Source organism: Podarcis liolepis, assembly GCF_965112155.1.
Source record: "Podarcis liolepis genome assembly, chromosome: 10".
Taxonomy (NCBI): Eukaryota; Metazoa; Chordata; class Lepidosauria; order Squamata; family Lacertidae; genus Podarcis; species Podarcis liolepis.
Window position 1 is genome coordinate 44,833,425 of NC_139562.1, and position 20,842 is coordinate 44,854,266.

Consider the following 20,842-nt stretch of genomic DNA (forward strand, 5'->3'; position numbering starts at 1 on the left):
CAGGGAGCCTCTTTTCCCCTCAGCCCATCATACTACAGCTCACCCTGTTCAGGATGGTCCTCCTTGGGACGGACTTTTTCAGAGAGAGGGAAGGAGGACTGGGGAAATCACTTTCTGCCCAAACCTTTCTGCTTCTCTAGATCTAAATGGTGCAAAGAAGAAATAAACAGGATAATATACTTGGTTTATTTCAAATCATCATGGAACAATGAAAGGAAGGTGGTGATATTTCAAATATGCAAAGCCGGTGGTGTTTTTCATTTCCTAGGCCAATAAATTGCCTACTGCTGATGTCTCCCCAAGTCACCCATGGAATTCAACATGTAGGAGCAGGTTGTCATTTTGGATATAGTCCACAGGGGAGATTCCTATGCATAGCAATGAGCACAGAGTCTTCAATAATATACATGTACATGTCTGTGAAATTGGATCTATGAGCTAAAAAAGATGCGTTCTTCTAATACCTGATTCCAGGAATAGTTTGGAGTTAGATACCTTGATAGTCAAGTAATCGATCCCATTGAGGTCAGGTGTAGCCTTGGGAAATATAGGGAAATGCCATAAGAAAGAAAGGTTATTAAAGACATGGGAAACTGTAAAATGTAATTAAATTTTAACTGCTTTGTTGAGAATGAAATCAAAACTTCTCTGGTGGCCAGTAATTCAGTATGTACATTTCCTTATTAATGGTATTTTTATATCATCCTTCAATCATATTCCTAGTGCTTTGTATTACAAAGAAATATGAATTAAGATATATACATTTTAAAGATAATCATTTTATTGGCTCCTGGGACAATGGCTTTGTCAAATGTTTCTGTTTTTCCGATAATTGTGTGTGCATGTGTGTGAAGTTTCTTTGGTTTTGTCACTTGTGTTTTTGTAAGAATTTTATAATAATCAAATGCTTACACATTCCTAACACCATCTGAAGCTGTTAAAATAAAATCCCAGTAAAATGTGTCATTTTGCCTGTTTCGTACAATGTGCCCCTCTAAGTAGTCTGGACTGAGCTTCAGACTCTTGGCCGCCATTCAATCCTCTACAAAGCCTACATCCCACCTATGAGAATTTAATAGAAAATTTCTCTCCCATTTTATAACTTTAAAATGCAATTTTTTTCTCATGTATTGATGGAGTACAGTTGGGATGGATCTCGAACCCTCAGTGAGTTAGGAACTTCCCCTGCATGTGAAGACAGGCTCCGGCGGGTTGTGAGGACAAGACCAATAGTAGGTCCCATGATCAAGAAGGCAGTTAGTGTAAATTGCTAGAGTCCCCCTTCTTTAAGATTTAGCTTCCTCCCCAGGTCTCTAGAAGCTAGATCTCAGATGGTGGAGAGGGCTGATCTTACTTCCAAGTGTGCATGCATATGCATGTGTAAAAAAAGGTAAGGTAAAGGGTAAAGGACTCCTGGATGGTTATGTCCAGTCAAAGGCGACAATGGGGTTGCAGCGCTCATCTTGCTTTCAGGCCAAGGGAGCCGGTGTATGTCCACAGACAGCTTTCCGGTTCATGTGGCCAGCATGACTAAACCGCTTCTGGTGCAACAGAAACCAGAGTGCATGGAAACACCGTTTACCTTCCCGCCACACCTGTACTTATTTATCTACTTGCACTGGCATGCTTTCGAACTGCTAGGTTGGCAGAAGCTGGGACAGAGCAACGGGAGCTCACCCCGTCACAGGGATTCGAACCGCTGACCTTCCGATCAGCAACCCCAAGAGGCTCAGTGGTTTAAACCATAGCACCACCCACGTCCAATTCTATAGATGTCTCAGATAGCTCCAAGGTAAGTTGGTATAGGATCAGGGGTGTCCCTAGGTGGCTGGCCAAGAGGCCACAAAAATCACATCTCTCCAATCTGGCTCAGAGTGGCTAGGAACCCACCTGTGCAGTCCCTAGACCATTCTTCCAACGCTCAGAGTGGCCCATATCTCCTTGCCAAGGGCACAAGGAAGCCTAGGCACGCCTCTGAATAGGATTGCAGCCTACGGCGACATATGGCGCACAGCCAGCCACTTCGAAAACTGCAGCTGCTGCCCTATATTTTGAACTGTCAATAATGTAACTATATGATAATCCCCCCCCCCACCGAGCACATCTTCGATGGTTGAACTTTAACCCAAAAGAGGAATGAATTGTTTGAGCATTTAAATCAGTAGCCGGCAGGGCCATATTTGAGCCACCAATGAATACAGCAGGCAGTGGCAAATCTTCAACAACCTATCTCAATAATAATGGAAATGATAGATATAGGGTTACCATATAATAATAACAAGAATAATAATTTATTATTTATACCCCACCCATCTGGCTGGGTCCCCCCAGCCACTCTGGGCGGCTTCCAACAGATTATTAAAATACAATAACCTATTAAGCATTAAAAGCTTCCCTAAACAGGCCTGCCTTCAGATGTCTTCTAAAAGTCTGGTAGTTGTGCACCAATTGTGCACCATATGTCCAGGAATTCCCAGACATGTCCTCTTTTGGTGGTCCTACATGCCCCTCCAGGTAAAATGGTAAAATGGGAAATTTTACCATTTAAATCAAATGTCCTGGATTTGGGTATTTTTTTTTAAAAAAATGTGCCCAGGTGGCTCTTGTTCAGGCTCTGATGTGGGCAGCTCAGGCGGCACTTTTTGTGTCTGGATTTTTACCTCTTGAAATTTGACAACCCTGCGGTAGAACTCTTGATGTGATCCTTGGCATTGGAGTGTTGAAAGCACAACTCTCATTTGTGAAACACTGGAGAGCATGAATTAACAGAGAAAATAACAGAATACAAAAATGCATATTATGCCCAGACTGCAAGCTCTTCTCGCTATTGCGTGTGTAGCATTCAACCGACAGAGGCTTTGTGAAGCTTCAGTGGTACTGTTGCGTCATACGTAATGTGGCACTACAACAGCCGCCACTTAACGTTTGTAATTGCTGTGCTCTTTCACTCCTGCACGACTGCTGCTTAGGTTCCATCAGCTTGAAATATTTATGCATTTAACTGTGCATGACCTACTCCTCATGCAAGCACTTTTTAAAGAAAGAGGCTCCCGGAGTCTGGTTAAGTGGTTCTTGAGAAAAATGGTTTTAGTTCAGGAACAGGACAGCGGGCACACCCAACCCAACCTAGTAAAAAATAAATGCCGGTAATGAAGCACAGTGGCAGATTTATGGCAAAATAATCAAAAGAAATTCAATGTGCCTATTAGAATGGAGTCATAGAATTGCAGAGTTGGAAGGAACCACAGAGGTCATCTAGCCGAACCCCCGGGCATGCAGGAATCTTTTGCTCAACACGGGACTTGAACCCATGAACATGAGATTAAGAGTCTCGTGTTTTACCAGCTGAGCTATTCCAATCTCTTTTGCACTCGTGTCAGAGGCAAGATTTGAGCCAGGCACGTCCTGATTTGTAGCTCAGTCTCTTTTAGACAAATTGTGAGGCAGCTACACAAATATGGGGGTGTAATATGGGGCTTTTTCTTTCTTTCTTCTTTTTAGAAAAAAAGGCAAGTAAGGGAGAGTACGATAGAGGTGACTCAAAGTATACATGGTATAGAGAAAGTGGATAGGGAGATGTTCTCCTGCTCTCATAATATTAGAACTTGTTGTTGTTTAGTCATTTAGTCGTGTCCGACTCTTCGTGACCCCATGAACCAGAGCACGCCAGGCACTCCTGTCTTCCACTGCCTCCCGCAGCTTGGTCAAACTTATGTTGGTAGCTTTGAGAACACCGTCCAACCATCTCGCCCTCTGTCGTCCCCTTCTCCTTGTGCCCTCAATCTTTCCCAACATCAGGGTCTTTTCCGGAGAGTCTTCTCTTCTCCTGAGGTGGCCAAAGTATTGGAGCCTCAGCTTCAGGATCTGTCCTTCCAGTGAGCACTCAGGGCTGATTTCCTTCAGAATGGATAGGTTTGATCTTCTTGCAGTCCATGAGACTCTCAAGAGTCTCCTCCAGCACCATAATTCAAAGCATCAATTCTTCGGCGATCAGCCTTCTTTATGGTCCAGCTCTCACTTCCATACATCACTACTAGGAAAACCATAGCTTTAACTATACGGACCTTTGTTGGCAAGGTGATGTCTCTGCTTTTTAAGATGCTGTCTAGGTTTGTCATTGCTTTTCTCCCAAGAAGCACTTGGAAGAATTTAGAACCACCCAATAAAGCTGAACGTTAAAAGATTCAGGATAGACAAAGGAAAGCACTTCTTTACTCAACACATAGTCAAACTATTGTCTAATATAAGATGTAGATCCACCAACTTGGATGACCCAGTCCATGGAAGATAAAGCCCACAAAGGCTACCAGCAGGGATATATCTATGTTCTACATCCACTGCTAAAAGCAGGCTGCATCTGAACGCCAGTTGCTGGCAATCACAAGCTGAGAGAGTGCTGCTTGCAGGGCTCTTATGTTCTTACCTGCATCACCATCCTGTACCATATATTTTAGAACGGAGTCCTCTGAGAAGCCTTCATTCCACCAATAACCCTGGACAAAGCTCCCAACCTTAGTTGCCTGTCTGTAAAAAGGATATGACTTAAACATGCATCACAGATTTGTTGAGAACAAATGTGGAAAGTTTATCCTAAATTAAACGCTACCCTAGGGACACAGGTGGCACTGTGGGTTAAACCACAGAGCCTAGGGTTTGCCGAACAGAAGGTCAGCGGTTCAAATCCCTGCAACTGGGTGAGCTCCCATTGCTCGGTCCCTGATCCTGCCAACCTAGCAGTTTGAAAGCCCGTCAAAGTGCAAGTAGATAAATAGGTACTGCTCTGGCGGGAAGGTAAACAGTGTTTCTGTGCGCTGCTCTGGTTCACCAGAAGCGGCTTAGTCATGCTGGCCACATGACCCAGAAGCTGTACGCTGGCTCCCTTGGCCAATAAAGCGAGATGAGCGCCACAACCCCAGAGTCGGCCATGACTGGACCTAATGGTCAGGGGTCCCTTTACCTTTACCTTAAACCTACCCTGAAGTTTAAATATAGATAAATACATGTTTAATATTTATTCTTACAGGGGGGGGGGATTTTAAAAGAAAGAAATGGGAAACATGTGTTCCTGCATCTGTCTTCTTTTATCTCTGTCCCCGCCACCTCCAGACTACCAAGAGCAAGTTTTTCAATAGTTAGAAGCTCCATAATGAGACCATCTAGATCCGCTGGTGATCTCTTTGTGAGCTTCCCCATCCAGCTCACATTCCCTGTTTATAGGGCGCATGGTGAGAACATGTGCAGGATGACAGACAGCTCATGTACTGACAGCTTTTGGCAAAGCTGCATTATTTCACAGAGGACTCTCCATCTGTCGCTACATTCAGCAACACAAACTGACCTCGCCGGCCCTGGCAGATTAACATTTAATGATGCTTTCAGCTTGAGCCCTTATAATTTTTCATCTTCCAGGGGGCAAACAGAGAGCAGGAAACAGAATTCATGTGGTCTAGAGCACACAAGGGACAGGTTGGCGGTGGGTCCTTGCCAACAGGATCAGAAATGCTGTTTGCTTGTTTGGGCACCAAAGGTTTTGTCACAAACAAGTGGTATGTGGATTTTGCAAAGCACATTTAAAGCACATGGCTACCCCCTCCCTCAATAATCCTGGGAACTGTAATTCACACATCACAGAGCTATAATTACCAGCTCCGTTAAAAACTACAGTTCCCAGGATTCTTTGCAGGAGGCCTTATGTTTTAAATGTGCATTAAATGTGCTTTACATGTATGGTGTGAATTCACTATGTAAAATACAAAGATGACCTTGCGAAAGTGAATGCAATTTCATTGCTGCTCCTTCTCAGCAAATGGAAACTATAGCCAACTGTCAGGAGACGCGCATGCTCTCTGAATTTAAGCCAGAGAGAAATAAAACGCTGCAATTTTTACCCCACATTGATTTACTTTGTGTGTGCGTTTGTGAGTGTGGATACACATATATATAAATACACATTTCTGCAATTCTGTCAATTCTCTAGTAACTGGAATAAAGTGGGTCAGGATTGTGTTTTATTCATACAGAGTGAATTAACTGCACGCTGTCCCCTCAAGCATAATCCATCTTTCCCTGGCCTAGAAAGAAACCCTGCTGCAGGCCTGCACTAAGACCCTGACAGCAAGGTGTGTAGAACCCCCATAGTCACAAACCGCTAAAATTGCCAAAACCTGTGCAGAGCTCCAATTCTGTTTCCACAGAGGACACAACACAAAACAGGGCCCTTTTACCCAATACTGTACTATCAAATGTTTGTTTTGTAGATATAAGATTAGGCTTTTCAGCACCCACAAAAAATATGGGGTGTTGTTTTTTAACTTGGGCTGTACATGCATCATTTGCGCTCCCATGGCCTGGTTGTCCATGTAAAATTACTCTGGCCTATCTAAACATTCATATTTAGAACACCAGTATTGTGACACGGGTGGCGCTGTGGGTTAAACCACAGAGCCTAGGACTTGCTGATCAGGTCAGCGGTTCGAATCCCCGCAACGGGGTGAGCTCCCGTTGCTCGGTCCCAGCTCCTGCCAACCTAGCAGTTCGAAAGCACGTCAAAGTGCAAGTAGATAAATAGGTACCGCTCCAACGGGAAGGTAAACGGCGTTTCCGTGCGCTGCTCTGGTTCGCCAGAAGTGGCTTAGTCATGCTGGCCACATGACCTGGAAGCTGTACGCCGGCTCCCTCGGCCAATAAAGCGAGATGAGCGCTGCAACCCCAGAGTTGGCCATGACTGGACCTAATGGGCAGGGGTTCCTTTACCTTTACCGTGATTGGACAGGCATCCCCCCTCTCCACTTACGCGGAAGTTACGCTCTGGGTCCCCGTGCGCATAGGCGAAAATCACGTAAATGGGGAGCTTCCTCTAAACACCCTCTCTGCTGTTGTCTCTCCAATCTAGACCAAAAACACTGTATCCAACAATTGAAGATGTGGAATTGAAGCTCTGGGGCTGGTTGGAGGAGGCGTGGGGAAATGACTGCAGCTGCCATGCTGCCCCGCACATCAGCTGTTAGGTGGGGAGGCTGAGCAGCCTAAACAAAGCCCCGCTGTGCCTCCAGTCTCTTCAGGGGTTGCTCCACCCTCAATGACATTCTCTTCAGGCTCCAGGGAGGGTCTCCTTGCAAGCCATGAGGGCTCACCAGCTCTCTCCTGCCATTTCCAAGTTTGAATTGAATTATTTCTTTCTTTCCCGGCACCACATGTCCATGTGCAGTCACGCATGTAAGGGGAGGGGTGCCTATACTATTGGGAGAGGCCTGTAACAGCGCCAGCTCAAGATACATTCCTACAAAGCACATTTATAGGTGACACAAGAAAAAGTCATTTGGTTAACATGGTAGGTTTCCCTGTTGCCCTCCAATTGATTAGCACGGGTTGCAAGAGCACAATATTGTGTATGGGGCACAAATCCCATTAGAAATCCAATTGTTTTTTCCCTTTGGTTAGGGGGCCAGTTAAACATGCCGAGAGGCTCTGCAAAATAAGATTGTTTCCGTCCAATTACTCTGTTACTCTATTGCACCATTAAAATGAATGATTACAGCCCAGTCCACAAACTAGATCAGACAGATAGTTGGATTTAAGCCAATTGTGTCTTACTGCGGGAAATCAGCTTAAAGTGAAGTCGGCTCATGCGCTCGCCTTTGAATCATCAGCAATCACACAGTTTTACTAGCAGCTTCTATGAATACCTCACAAAACAACAAAATGCTTCAGTTTTATTTACTCCCATTTGATATTCCCAAAACAAGGGCATAAAACAGAAGTTCATTAAGTGTTTGCCAGGAAGAATTAATGTGGCAAACGAGCTTTCAGCAGCACTAAAGATTTCCCCATCCCCATTCTTTTCAGGGAGAGTTAAAGTCATCCTTTCAGATGCAGTTCCGATAGAAATAGAAGAAATAATCAGTGAAAAATATCCCAGCGTAGTTAGGATCCGTTGAACAGTCTGCAAGATCCTGGTGGGATAAAATAAATAAAGTAAGATTAAGACAGATCCAATAATCATAGCTAAATGTTTTGTTATTTTTTAGTCTTTCTTTTTTAAAAATAATAATAATAAGACTTACTGGAGCAGCAACACGAAAATGGTAAGCACTGTCATGGAACGAGCTTACAGGGAGATACCAAATATGATGGAATCCCTATATAACCAAATAAGAGAGAGAGAGAGAGAGAGAGAGAGAGAGAGAGAGAGAGAGAGAGAGATGACAGGGAATGAAACTTGCATGTATGTCTATTGCTGCAAATGCACATTAGGGAAGTAAGCTACATAAGTTATGGTTAGCTCACATAACTTAGGTAGCAATTTACATAACTTACATTCATTTCAATGTAACGAAAACATCACCACCACGTAAAAAAAGCCATTAATTACATATCATCTGTGCACATCAAGAACAACAGCAACGTGAATGAATACCAGTTGCATTCATTTCATTGATCACAGACAAATACGCAAACTGCAGTAATTTCCGCTTCCTTTCCCATTTTCGTCAGAATTCTCTGACATTCCTATTACACATGTGCGAAAGCTAGAGTTTCTAAAGCTATGGCCATTCTGGGGTTTGCCAAGGTCAGAATGAGAATTAGTACTTTATCCTAACTCAAGGGAAATACATCTAGCTTGTTTACAAGCTTTTGTTGTATTATTTCCAAGAGCTGGAGCCTCCCTAGGTCCCAGAAAATATAACAGCAGTGGGCAGTGCTTCCTTCTAGTTGTTTTTTAAGTGACAGATGAAGTAAATAAAACTTCTTGTATGGAAGAGACAGGGACGCGGGTGGTGCTGTGGGTTAAACCACAGAGCCTAGGACTTGCCGATCAGAAGGTTGGTGGTTCGAATCCCCGCGACGGGGTGAGCTCCCGTTGTTCAGTCTCTGCTCCTGCCAACCTAGCAGTTTGAAAGCACGTCAAAGTGCAAGTAGATAAATAGGTACCGCTCTGGCGGGAAGGTAAATGGTGTTTCCATGCACTGCTCTGGTTCGCCAGAAGCAGCTTAGTCATGCTGGCCACATAACCCGGAAGCTGTACGCCAGCTCCCTCGGCCAATAAAGCGAGATGAGCGCCGCAACCCCAGAGTCGGCCATGACTGGACCTAATGGTCAGGGGTCACTTTACTTTTACCTTTATGGAAGAGACAACAGAACTAAGTACCTGTGTAGTTTCTGGAAAGGGTTCCCTCTTATGACGGGTTTGTTGTGGAAGACGAAAGCAAGACTTTCCAAAGGTGACTTTGCATTGAAAGATGATGAGTGGTTCTGTTGTACTTCAAGGAACAAGGATAATATTAAAAGCTGCAAGATTCTATAGTACTGCTTTAAAAAAATATACGAAATAAGATCTTGGGTGCTTTAACAAGCAAAGCACCCAAGGCAAATGCGTGGCTCCATACTGGGAGACAGAATTCCACTGAAAATCAATGCTAATTCTAACAATACAACTGCTCAAAAGAGTGTATAGACATGGAAATGGGATCATAGCAATTTGGAAATGTTGAGTATAAATTCTATGGGCCAGTTCATATATGACTGCTTGCATTCCCATTTCGCAGATCAAGTGAATGATCTACTTCCAGGAGTACCATAGCATAGCAGGGGGTAACTCATATCAATAGTGCAAATCAAATTTTGCGAATGTTTGAATGATGGACTTTCAGGGCCAGTTCCACTATTAGACAGAGTGAAGCAGCTGCCTAGGCTGGTGGATTGCTGGAGGATAGGGAGCAGAGGGGAGATGTTGGAGGACCTCCTGTATTAGTCAGCTGCTCGCAGGTTCAGTGGAAGATGCTGTCCCATCATCAGTGATGAGCTGAAGTTAGATTCAACGGCCAGTACACTCAACGTCTGCACTCATAGGGGGTCTCTACTGTAAACATCAGCAGCCAAGCACAACACATGAATTGGCTCTAAGGATGCAACCCAGCTCCATTAAGGCCAACTGAGGTTTCCAGCAGAATGTGAACCATTAAGGGACATTCGTAAATTTCGATTTAGGCTTTCTCATCCTTGCTGTTTCATTAAGATCTGTTAAGATCTGGGCACAATCTTCATTCATACCATATACATAATAACAGATAAGGTTAAAAAAAAAAGTTTATGTATAGCAAAATCTGTCTGTGTACTTACTTGATTTCCAGAGAGATTTTCACTATGACAGGTGTGTGTTTGTTAATGGGAACAATGTAACTATAATTTCCAGACCTAAAATAATAAATAGTGACAATGGCATTCAATATTTTGAAATTCTAGGCAAATATCAATAAAAGTGAAAAAAGTCAAATGCTGAGCCAATCAGCTATATGAACTGGAGACTGCAAAGTACAGCCTTAAGCAACCATATTAACTATTCTAATGGGAAACAGCAATAGCATAGCTGGGCAACAATTTCAGTGGGAGGCACTTTGAGACAGTCACCAGCACTGCACAGAATAGCAAAGTAGCCTTTTTTTAAAATGGAGAACAGCAGTGAGCAACAGGTAAAATAATTCAGCCATCCTCTTGCAAATTATGATCCAACCTTCAGCAGCAGGTCCCGGGGTGGGTTACAACACTTTAAAATTCAGTATTAAGAACAGCTGAAATAAATGACAGTCGTATGAATGAGCTAGGATGTGAACTAAAAGCAAAAAAAATTTTTTAGAAAATCTTGCCTTTCTGAAGATTCTGCATCCCCATGTGCAGATGGTGATGATTATCATTATTATTTATTAAATTTGTATACTTCATCCAAAGATCACACTGTGATTTCACAATATCAGTTTCCTGAGCATGCAGTATCACTTTTTTTGTTCTTAGATTAAAATATTTGCACCATTAATTGTGGAGGCATGACACGATCACCTTACATATGTCTACTCAGAAGTAAGTCTCATTGAATTCAATGGCACTTTACTCCCAGGTATAGAATTGCCCTCTCCAAATAGCTAATCCCTGTTGAGTTAACTATAAGTTAGGGTAAGACCAACTGACAGCTAGGGATTCAAAGATCCGTTTTCTCAGTTTCGTTTTTTTGAATCTGAACTTCAGTTTTCCACATTTCACAGCAACTTAGCAATTTTTTAAAATCCTCATAAAAACTCATCTGCATTCTAGTGCAAATTTCTCTTAATAAATACATTTTTATATGTAGTTTTGATCAATGTACCAATTTTTGCAAGCAATTTCCCCTAATCTATGAAATTCCGCAAACATTGGCTGCCTCGAGAACTTCATTGCAAAATTCAGATTAAGTGCAATTGCTGAAGGATAGCTGTGTTTCAGTCTGCATATTGTTTCAGAAATTTGTTGGATTTGGCTTTAAGTGCATGCTGAATAAAATTTCCCCTCCATACCTACTGATTTTTCGCAGCAAAATCCTTAGCTCAACTTAACATATTGAGGCTCTGTGCTGCATTAGACAAAGAGATGTAAGGAAACAAATTTACCCACCCACACTGCAGGTTTTTGCGACAATAACGGCGATCTATTTTTTGTTGCGTCTCTAATATCTGCATAGAGATGATTGATGTGTCAGTCCCTGAAAGGAAGAAGAATTATTTTCATGAGCATAGACACTTGGCATGAAGAACCTTTTTTAAAAAAATGCACACACAATAATAATGAAAAGTTTATATGAAAACTTTTTGTTATAACCGGCTCCCCATTCCATTAGCTGCCTTTGCCCTCTGCCCTCACCCTGGCACTCCTGGTGAAAGGCCCTATGACTCGGAGTCCTGCAGTGATTTCATGCTCTTTATTGCAGCTTGTAAAACAACTACTGAATTTCCCCCCAAACCCCAGGCTTTTATATACATTATTTACACACTGAGTCCCATCTGATTGGCTGATTCTACTTTCCTCCTGGAGCCTGATTGGTCTTCTCCTGCAGGCCAATCAGTTGTTGCATGCTAGCATCCTACCAGCTGATTAACTTCCTCCTAGAACCTGATTGGTCTTCTCCTGTATGCCAATCAGGACCCTAGGACCCTACCTCCTTATTGTTCTAGGATCCAAGCTTAGTACATAACACCTATTAATGGTAGTGACTTCACCTTATGGTTTTTGCATGAAGCAAAAGTCAAGCTTTCAGAAGACATATTAACTTTGAAGAGTCCTCTGGAATTGTAACTCTGATACACACACAGTTTCATCCAAATCACACCACATGTGAAAACAACAACATGGTACCATTTCGAAAACACATGTACAAATCGTGTCAGAAACAAAGGATGGGACTTAGGGGAGCAATGGGTCAGTGTGTCTGGCTGTTAACCAGATGGTTGGTGGTTCAAGCCCATCCAGGGATGGCTGTGGGCAGGATTCCTGCATTTGAGAGGGCCCCAAGGTCCCTTCCAACCCTACAATTCTATGCTTCTATATGAAGGAGCCCCAAGGATTGTTTCAAAAAGTGCAGATTAGGTAGGTTTACCTTTAAATGCAAACAGATTCAAATTTCTCCCCGTTCCTGCTGGTAACGGGAGGCAAAAGGAAGAGGTGGAGGAGAACACGACCCATTGAGCCAAGTTGTGGGTGACATCCCCAGAATAATTATTCACAAAGTGGGTCTAATACATTCCCTCAAAACTATTGACAGGAGGAAATCGTAATGGACCACAGAGACTAAGATGTGCCAGCTGTCCTGGCAATGATCTACAGTGGTACCGTGGTACAGTGGTTACAGGCGCTTTAGGTTACAGACTCTGCTAACCCAGAAATAGTACCTCGGGTTAAGAACTTTGCTTCAGGATGAGAACAGAAATCGGGCGGCAGCGACATGGCGGCAGTGGGAGGCCCCATTAGCTAAAGTGGTGCTTCAGGTTAAGAACAGTTTCAGGTTAAGAACGGACCTCCAGAACAAATTAAGTTCTTAACCCGAGGTACCACTGTATATGTATAACTTCTCTAAACTAGATCAACATTTTAAAGTAACCAAAGGGGTTTTGAGGAACTTTATTTTTCAAAGGAAATAAAAAAATACTTTACAGTCATTTCCAAGGTCAGGCTTCTCAAACCAGTTGTTTCCTGGCAGTACTTTCCTTTTCGTTCCTGAGGAAAGAAGAGTGGGCCTTCACAAACTGAAACAATTATATGACAAAAACAAATACAGCAAAATGAGCTTCTGCATGCGTTTCCCAAGCACAGGTTTGAAGGACGCTTCCAGATGCTCTATTTTGAAGACAATTCATTTTATGAAAAGGGACTTTTTTCACACTCTAGAGGTCATATTCAGTTTCTCAAGGACCATTCCATTTGGAGAAGAGAATAAGCAAAGGGAATACTGTATACAGTTTGCATGGTAATACTCTGTTTTATTTACAAAAGTATAAAGCGAATTAGGTGTTGGGGGGTGCAGCAGAAAGTCCCAGCACGATGAGCCAGGATCAGCTCCACTGTTAAGTAGAGTGAGATGGTGGCCTCAGACCTTACATGGTGGGGAGGTGCTGGAGAGAACAGAGCTGTGTGTGTCATGTGACCTGCAGTGTGCTCCGTAGGCCAGTGTCCTTCAACCTTGGGTCCCCAGGTGTTGTGGGAACTACAACTCCCATCATCCTCCGTTAGTTTAGCCAATAGTCAGGGGTCATGGGAGTTATAGCCCCACAACATCTGGAGATCCATAGTTGAAGAATACTGTCCTAAGCTAGCCTGCTGCTCTCAGCTACAGTGGGGGAGCAGACCGTCCCTTTGTCAGTCTTGAAGTAAGTTTTAGCTACCAGTCTGGCCACTTTCCAGGATATAGAATGAGATGTGGTTCACCACATTTGCCTCAGATAGCAAAATATATTCAGCCAGCCCTTGGTGCTGGTCTGAAAGCATTATCTGTTCTGGTCACCAGCACATCAGTGAAAGCCCAGAGAAAGATAACATGAGTAACTCCGCTTGTGGCCTGTTTTGTTTTGTTTTTCAGATGGGCCAGCCAGAGAGGCTGCAGAAAGAAAAACACATAATCCACCTTTGAACACCTTGCAACAGCAAGGTAAGCTGCATACCCCCACCCCCTGAAATTCTCAAGGAATCCTCATCTTCCCTGAGAAAGAGACAGAAAAACTGAAAAATAATCTTCCACAGAGAAATAAAACTTCTGAGAAACTGAGAACAGATTTCAGCAAAGAGCTAATTTTGTCTCCACATTATCGTCATTGGGCAAGTGTAGGAACACAGCTACATGGAGAGATCTATCCTCAGCAACCATTTTCACAATCACTACAATCACAAAAATTGCCTTCTCGTAAGTAGTAGCAACATCCATTCATGATTTAACTTACTATGTTCCTTTGCCTTCACCTTCTGATAATTTAGGTCTTTTCTTACTGTTTGATGACTTGGACAGCAGTAAGTTTCCTGACAAGGTAAAATGCCACAAAAATTCACTTCAGGAATGGCGCCAGTAGGTTTGGGGCTTGAAGACAGTGTGCTGTATCTGGTCACTACAGTAGAAGAAATCCATGAGTGACACACATATCACCTTCACCAGTTTTAACATAGCGAAATTTGGGTGTGTCAATACATTCTAATTTTTCAGTTCAAACAGATTTGCTTCTTTTCAACAGTTAATTCATTCTACTTCTGCTCTCACATTGAGTAGCAATGCACACCACGACAACGGGAAATTTTGACCCACATACCTGCCTTCAGAAATAGGCATGCCACCTATGTGAGGGTTCAGTTCTGGGGGGAATCCATGCTCAAAGACAATATCATGCAATATCAGGAACTCCCAGAAGCCCCTGGGGGTTTATTGTTTCATTTGTTACTATGTTCAATATTTTTGTGGCTTTATATTGTAAGTGATGTGCCATCTTCCTTACCACCCTCGGGATGCTTCCAGAGCCCTCATACCTCCTTCCCAGAGGCTGGTAAGGAAGGAAAACCTGCTGGGATTGTGGAAAATAAATAAATGGAAAATAAATAAAGGGAGAGCAGGGAATCGTTTCTCCCAATCTCCCTTTTTTCCCTGCCCACTGCATAAGGTTGCATATGTAAAGTGAGCATAAGTTGTGAGTCTAATGTATAGTGCTGCCCATATATTTCTAAGTGTACTTCTTCAGCCTTATAGCCTAGAAATATGGAGCAACGTCCAATGACGCCTGCTTGTTCGCACTGTAGAGTTCCATTTGCACTTCCGGTTTCTCTTACTCAGCCCCCAAGATCCCTGCAAACACACCCCAAACATCTGCTCTGAGGGCATCTTCCAACCCCCTGGAGCAGATTTAGGAGGAATGGAAGGCTTTTCAGGACTGAAGAGAGGAGGATAAATCCTGTTGTATGAGTGGATGTCCACTCATGCTATGCTGGCTCTACCTCATGGGCTTTTTAAAAAAACAGCACAATGAAGGTTATGGTTCTGGGGATGCAGAATTCTGTGTCACCTGCCAAATTCCACCAATGCAGGGTAAAGTTTTTAGATTTACTCTATTAACATTTTTTCAGCCTCAAATAACAGCTTAAAGCACAGTACCTGTCAAAGTGGTGGGTGGAGGGAGTGTTATCAGACTTGTTGAATTGCTGGGAAAGGTTGATAAAATCACATTAGCATATTAAAAAAAACACCATGCAGATATTACTCTAACACAGCAGCAACAAGGGTATATAAGCATATTCAAGTATGCTTTGCTAGCACCAAGTGGGAAATAGGCATATAAAAGTGGCTGTTCCCAAAGAGTGCAATTGCATCTCCATGGAGGCTTGCCCATCCTTTTCATTTAATGCTTATACACTTTAAATAGGCTGCTATCTTCCCAACCCCAGAGCATTACAAAGAGGAAACAATGAAAGTTCAAATGAGCGACAAATCAGTTACTTGCCTGCTTGTAGAACTGGCCGTGACTGGGTCGGGAATGCTAAGGACATAAATGGTGGCTATCGACAGAACACTGTAACAAGACATTTATTCCATAGGTTGACATCTATAATCATATACCCAAAGAAAAGAGTACAGAAGAAGCAAAATCTTCGAAATATCTCCTCCCCATTGTTGAAGTTCTCTTATGAGCCTCAGTTATCATTTATTTCACTAAACCAGTACTTAATATTAGAATCAAAGAAATGAAGTCTGATGGTGTTGATGATTATCACCACCACTTAAATGTGGATGTATGTGTGTGTGTGTTCTTCCCTACAACAAGAAACCATGTTTCATTATTATTTTTTTACAAAAAGCTTTTATGAATGAACTGATGAAGAAAACAACCAAGTGGTCGTATCCAGTGCTGCTGTTCTGCTTGCACAACAGACTTCCACTTGCACAATGGAGCTTCCTCTTCTTTCTTTCTTGCAGCCTTCAAAATCCGGTCCAGAGGGTTGAGGGACCCTCCAGGACACATAGAGGGCCAGAAAGGAAAAGTAAGTCCCATTGCACTAGTAGAACTTTGCTTGTGCAATGCTGAAATTACATCCCAACATCTCATTAATAATATGCTTTTCTTTACCAGACTGCCATAACTGCAACCAAGGCAATCACAGTTATCTGGAAGATCCTGGAGCTGGACCATGACTGATTTTTCTCTGGAGAACACATCTGAGGAAGAAGGAAGGAAGGAGCATGGGCTTAATCCATAATGCCTATGTGGAGCAGGCAGTGTGCATCATCGGAATATTTTTGTGCGAGTACAGCTCAGAGTCAACACTGAAAACTATTTAACTCCTGTTAAAGTTCCTTTGGCACCTCTAGGCAGAAGATCCCACAAGCACTTCTCCCTGGGAATAAAAATTCAAGGGGTTGGACCCAGGCTTAAGAGTCAACCCACTGAAATCAATGGGTCACAAGTCTAATTTCAGTGGATTTCAGTGGAACTAAGTCTTGACCCAAGCCAGGGGGGCGGGGGGCGGGGATTGAATAACAAACCATATGCTGCCCTTTCCTTACATCCAAAATCAGCTGCCTGAGACAACCAATTGCTGAGTTGAGGTGTCTGCAAAAAAATTGCTCTTTTTAAAAATTATTTGTCCTTCCCCCACAGCGTGCAGTTTAGCTCACTTGCTTTAGCAACCTACAATGCATTCTTTCATACATCTGTTCAGAAGTAAGCTGCAGTTTGAAGGTTCAAGTGCTGTAGCCCCAGATTATATTGCCCTACCTAGAAGAGCCAGGATTGGCTCCCAGTACGTTTCCGAGCACAATTCAAAGTGCTGGTGCTGACCTTTAAAGCCCTAAACGGCCTCAGTCCAGTATACCTGAAGGAGTGTCTCCACCCCCATCATTCTGCCCGGATGCTGAGGTCCAGCGCCGAGGGCCTTCTGGCGGTTCCCTCATTGCGAGAAGCAAAGCTACAGGGAACCAGGCAGAGGGCCTTCTCGGTAGTGGCGCCCGCCCTGTGGAACGCCCTCCCACGAGATGTCAAAGCGATAAACAACTACCTGACATTCAGAAGACATCTTAAGGCAGCCCTGTTCAGGGAAGTTTTTAACGTGCGATAGTTTAGTGTATTTTTGGTTTCTATGGAAGCTGCCCAGAGTGGCTGGGGAGGCCCAGCCAGATGGGCGGGGTATAAATAATAAATTATTATTAATTATTATTATTATTATTATTATTATTATTATTATTATTATTATTTGACCTTTTGCATGCAGAGCATGTAGCCTTTCCCCAACTTTCCCATGCTTGTTCCTACCTGGAAGCAAGGTGATTTCCCTTCCTTTTTAAGAGATTATAACCAATTCAACAGGTTTTCCGTTTAAATTGATAGTCTTTTTATCTACACATCGGAGAGTTATTTGCAATCTGTGTTCCTACTTTTACTCACCTTTATGGGAGCTGATTTTCTTGATGGTAAACGAGAAGTAGCTTGGCTAAAAATCCTGGAATACATATTTTTTAAAAAATGCTTTACTATGTGAATTCATCGCAGGAAGTGATAAAAAAAAGAACATTAGAAGGGAAAATCAGCAAGGAGGAGAATCCTGTTGTTAGCTTGCTCAGATGAATGACATCAAAGTTTGTTTTTCATGTTGAAACATTGGTTAGAATGACAAACCCCAGTACACCTGAAGGAGCATCTCCACCCCCATCATTCTGCCAAGACACTGAGGTCCAGCTCTGAGGGCCTTCTGGAGGTTCCTTCATGGCGAGAAGCGAGGTTACAGGGAACCAGGCAGAGGGCCTTCTCAGTTGTGGCACCCGCCCTGTGGATCACCCTCCCATCAGATGTCAAGGAAACAAACAACTATCTGACTTTTAGAAGACATCTGAAGGCAGCTCTGTTTAGGAAAGTTTTTAATATTTGATGTTTTATTCTGTTTTTAATTTTGTGTTGGGAGCCACCCAGAGTGGTTGGGGAAATCCAGCCAGATGGGCGGGGTATAAATAATAAATTATTTATTTAATTTATTTATTATTATTATTATTATTATTATTATTATTATTATTATTATTATTATTTCTTCCATGGAAGCTGCAATGGACATTTGGAGTGCATTCCATTTGCATGAAAATAGTATGTAACTAGAAACAGTTTTGCCAAAACAATGGACTCTTCAGAAATCATGAGTATAAAAGGGCAAATCTGGCCATGGCGATAGCTATGGGTGAGTACTAATCCCTGATGCACACTGCTGGAAAAGGGTAAGATGCTGCAGAGGTGTCTACTGGACTCCACCACTGATGATATGGCAGAGTGCCTGCAGCTGCCAGTGGGTAATCACTGTAGCTCTCAAAAATGGGGCTTATTGAGCTCAAGCAAGGCTGATAAGGAACCAAAGCCCCAGTCTATTTCCTGTGTCAGGCTCAGTTGGGGTTGCTCCCTCAACTGCCTTACTTTTTTTTTTTAAGTGCTCTGAAACAAGTTGCAGTCTAAACAAGAAAACACAAAAATGTTCCTGAAGTATCCAGAAACTGCTGTCCTATTAATTCAGCTCTACCTTTAGATATACAGGTTATGTCTGACATGTTAAGGAAGCTGGTGAATTTGGCTGTGCCCCCCCGAGGAGAAATGCAGATACCTTCTTGCGTTCTTTTCACTGGATGTTGTTGACTTCAAGCTGTTTATCTGTTTCAGTCTGGCTAGTTTTTTATTCCACGCTTCCAACTCTTCTATCCGGACTTCAAGATTGTTTGTTAATTTGCAAAGCTGCTTCACTGCACCCACATTCTCCATGAAAATTTGATCCTTGAATGAAACACAGACAAAGAATCCCATCAATAAATAAGATGTGAAGAAAGGAATTACCTTAGCTGAGCATCCTAGATGGCTCCCTGAAGGTATTATTTCTGCTTTTTTAAACCACAAAACTCACTCCCCTTCCATTATATCGTGACTAATGATGTGCCAAAGTTTTCCCTAATCTTTTTTTTTTTTCCTCTGAAAATGTGACAGAAAAACGGAAGCTTCTTTTGCAGGGCAAGAAAACTTTTGAGAATTTGGAGAGCAGAGTTTGGCACCACACTAACCAAATCACAATTTGCTTTTAAGACTCTTGTCGATTTCAAAAGCTCTTCACCATGCACCAGACGAGATTGCTGTTCAGGAAACACAAGGGTAACCTTTACAATCCTTTGGATACTACCCTTGACATGTGATTTCTCAGCTCTACCCTAAAGAGAGTTCAAGTGCATGCAACACCAACACCTTTATTCAAAATAAAAAGACCACAAAAATCCCCCCACAACCCCCAAACTGCTGGCTCAGTTATGTATGTAAATAATAAAAATAATAAATTATGTGCCATCTGCACTCAATTGCCGGTGAGCACTTGTGCAGGAAAGGCAGTGACTAACAAGACGACATCATGCAGCACCACACTAAAACATTTGTTTTAAATTAGTGTTGTGCCTAAACACTAAATGGATCGTGACAGGCATTCGAGGTTTCTGAATGTTTTCCTCCACAAACTGTTTCCCATGGACAGATTCAGAATTCCCTGTCACACGGTACGTTCTGTGCAGATCAGATGGTGCAAGCAGACTCAGCTGAACCATTTATCTTGCAACTCCAACACAACTTCCCCAGGGAGAGAAAGACAGATGGAAGAAGAGAGTCCCCTTATGCTATTTCTGAAATGGGAGCTTGGGAAGTATTTGTTTATTTTTTTCGCTAAGCAGGATAACAGACACTGAATCAGCTAACACCAGGTCCTCTTTGTGGGCCTTCTAGGAGGTGTCCTTGTTTCTTATGTATGAACTGGTCAATTTATATAAACCTGAAAAAGAACTGAGGGAATACGGTTTGAATTTGAATGCATGAAGAAGGGGCCATGCGGCTACATTGCGGAACAAGTTCCAAACATGTTCCAGAGTGCACCAAAGTGAGATAGAAAGGAGGGGAGTGAGGGACTGGTAAATCTGCTATTTCTACTCTATGACACTTTCTCATGAATTCACCTGAAACGCCATTCTGTCCCATTTCCTTGTTGATCTGTTGTTTTTTAATGTGCTTATTGATGTTATTGCATTTATATCCCATCTCTCTTCCAAGGAGCTCAAGTTTGCATACAATTCTCCCCATTTTATCCCCACAACAACCCTATGAGATAGGTGAGGCTGTGAGAGCATGACTGGAGCCAAAGGCCACACAGCAAACTTCATAAGTGGCCCAACACACTGCGCTACTATATCACGCTGGCTCTTCCAGACACATTTAAAGATGTAGTTGTTATTCTGAAAGTAAGCACTTGAGAAATCTTTCAATACATCTCTTGAGCTGAGAACTGCCTTGGAATATTTAGGAAGTGCACCGAGTCATTGGCCTTCCAATCTATGCATTTGCCTGGCTAGGGTAAGGTCACTAAGCATAGGCACCTCTTCGGCTTTGCAACTGGAAACAGTGTGTGTCTCCTGGAGGTCCTCTCCAGCATGTGAGCCTTCCATGGTACAAAGCCTGGACTGATGCCTCCATGACATCATGTATGGGTTGGTGTGAGTGGGGTTCTCCTCCACAGC

General features: G+C 42.8%; 1 protein-coding gene and 1 long non-coding RNA gene across 4 annotated transcripts in view; one reads left to right on the forward strand and one right to left on the reverse strand.

Moving 5' to 3' along the window:
- The window catches only part of LOC310687984, a 159,575-nt gene that overhangs the window by 51,912 nt on the left and 86,821 nt on the right, over nt 1-20,842 (forward strand). The window lies entirely within an intron of this gene.
- Nucleotides 7,700-20,842, reverse strand: part of MYRFL (myelin regulatory factor like) — a 37,084-nt gene continuing 23,941 nt past the window's right edge. For 2 of the 3 annotated variants that reach the window (XM_083463432.1, XM_083463431.1), the window contains exons 14-25: nt 18,907-19,073; nt 17,712-17,766; nt 16,398-16,486; nt 15,774-15,842; nt 15,428-15,474; nt 14,235-14,396; nt 12,955-13,017; nt 11,422-11,509; nt 10,120-10,194; nt 9,149-9,260; nt 8,064-8,138; nt 7,700-7,952 (exon numbers count right to left, since the gene is read on the reverse strand). In XM_083463432.1, coding sequence (XP_083319558.1) covers nt 7,866-7,952; nt 8,064-8,138; nt 9,149-9,260; nt 10,120-10,194; nt 11,422-11,509; nt 12,955-13,017; nt 14,235-14,396; nt 15,428-15,474; nt 15,774-15,842; nt 16,398-16,486; nt 17,712-17,766; nt 18,907-19,073 — 1,089 coding nt within the window. In that variant the 3' untranslated portion in view covers nt 7,700-7,865. Of the gene's footprint in view, nt 7,953-8,063; nt 8,139-9,148; nt 9,289-10,119; nt 10,195-11,421; nt 11,510-12,954; nt 13,018-14,234; nt 14,397-15,427; nt 15,475-15,773; nt 15,843-16,397; nt 16,487-17,711; nt 17,767-18,906; nt 19,074-20,842 lie in introns of those variants that run through there. The other variant, XM_083463433.1, reaches the window with a different exon arrangement.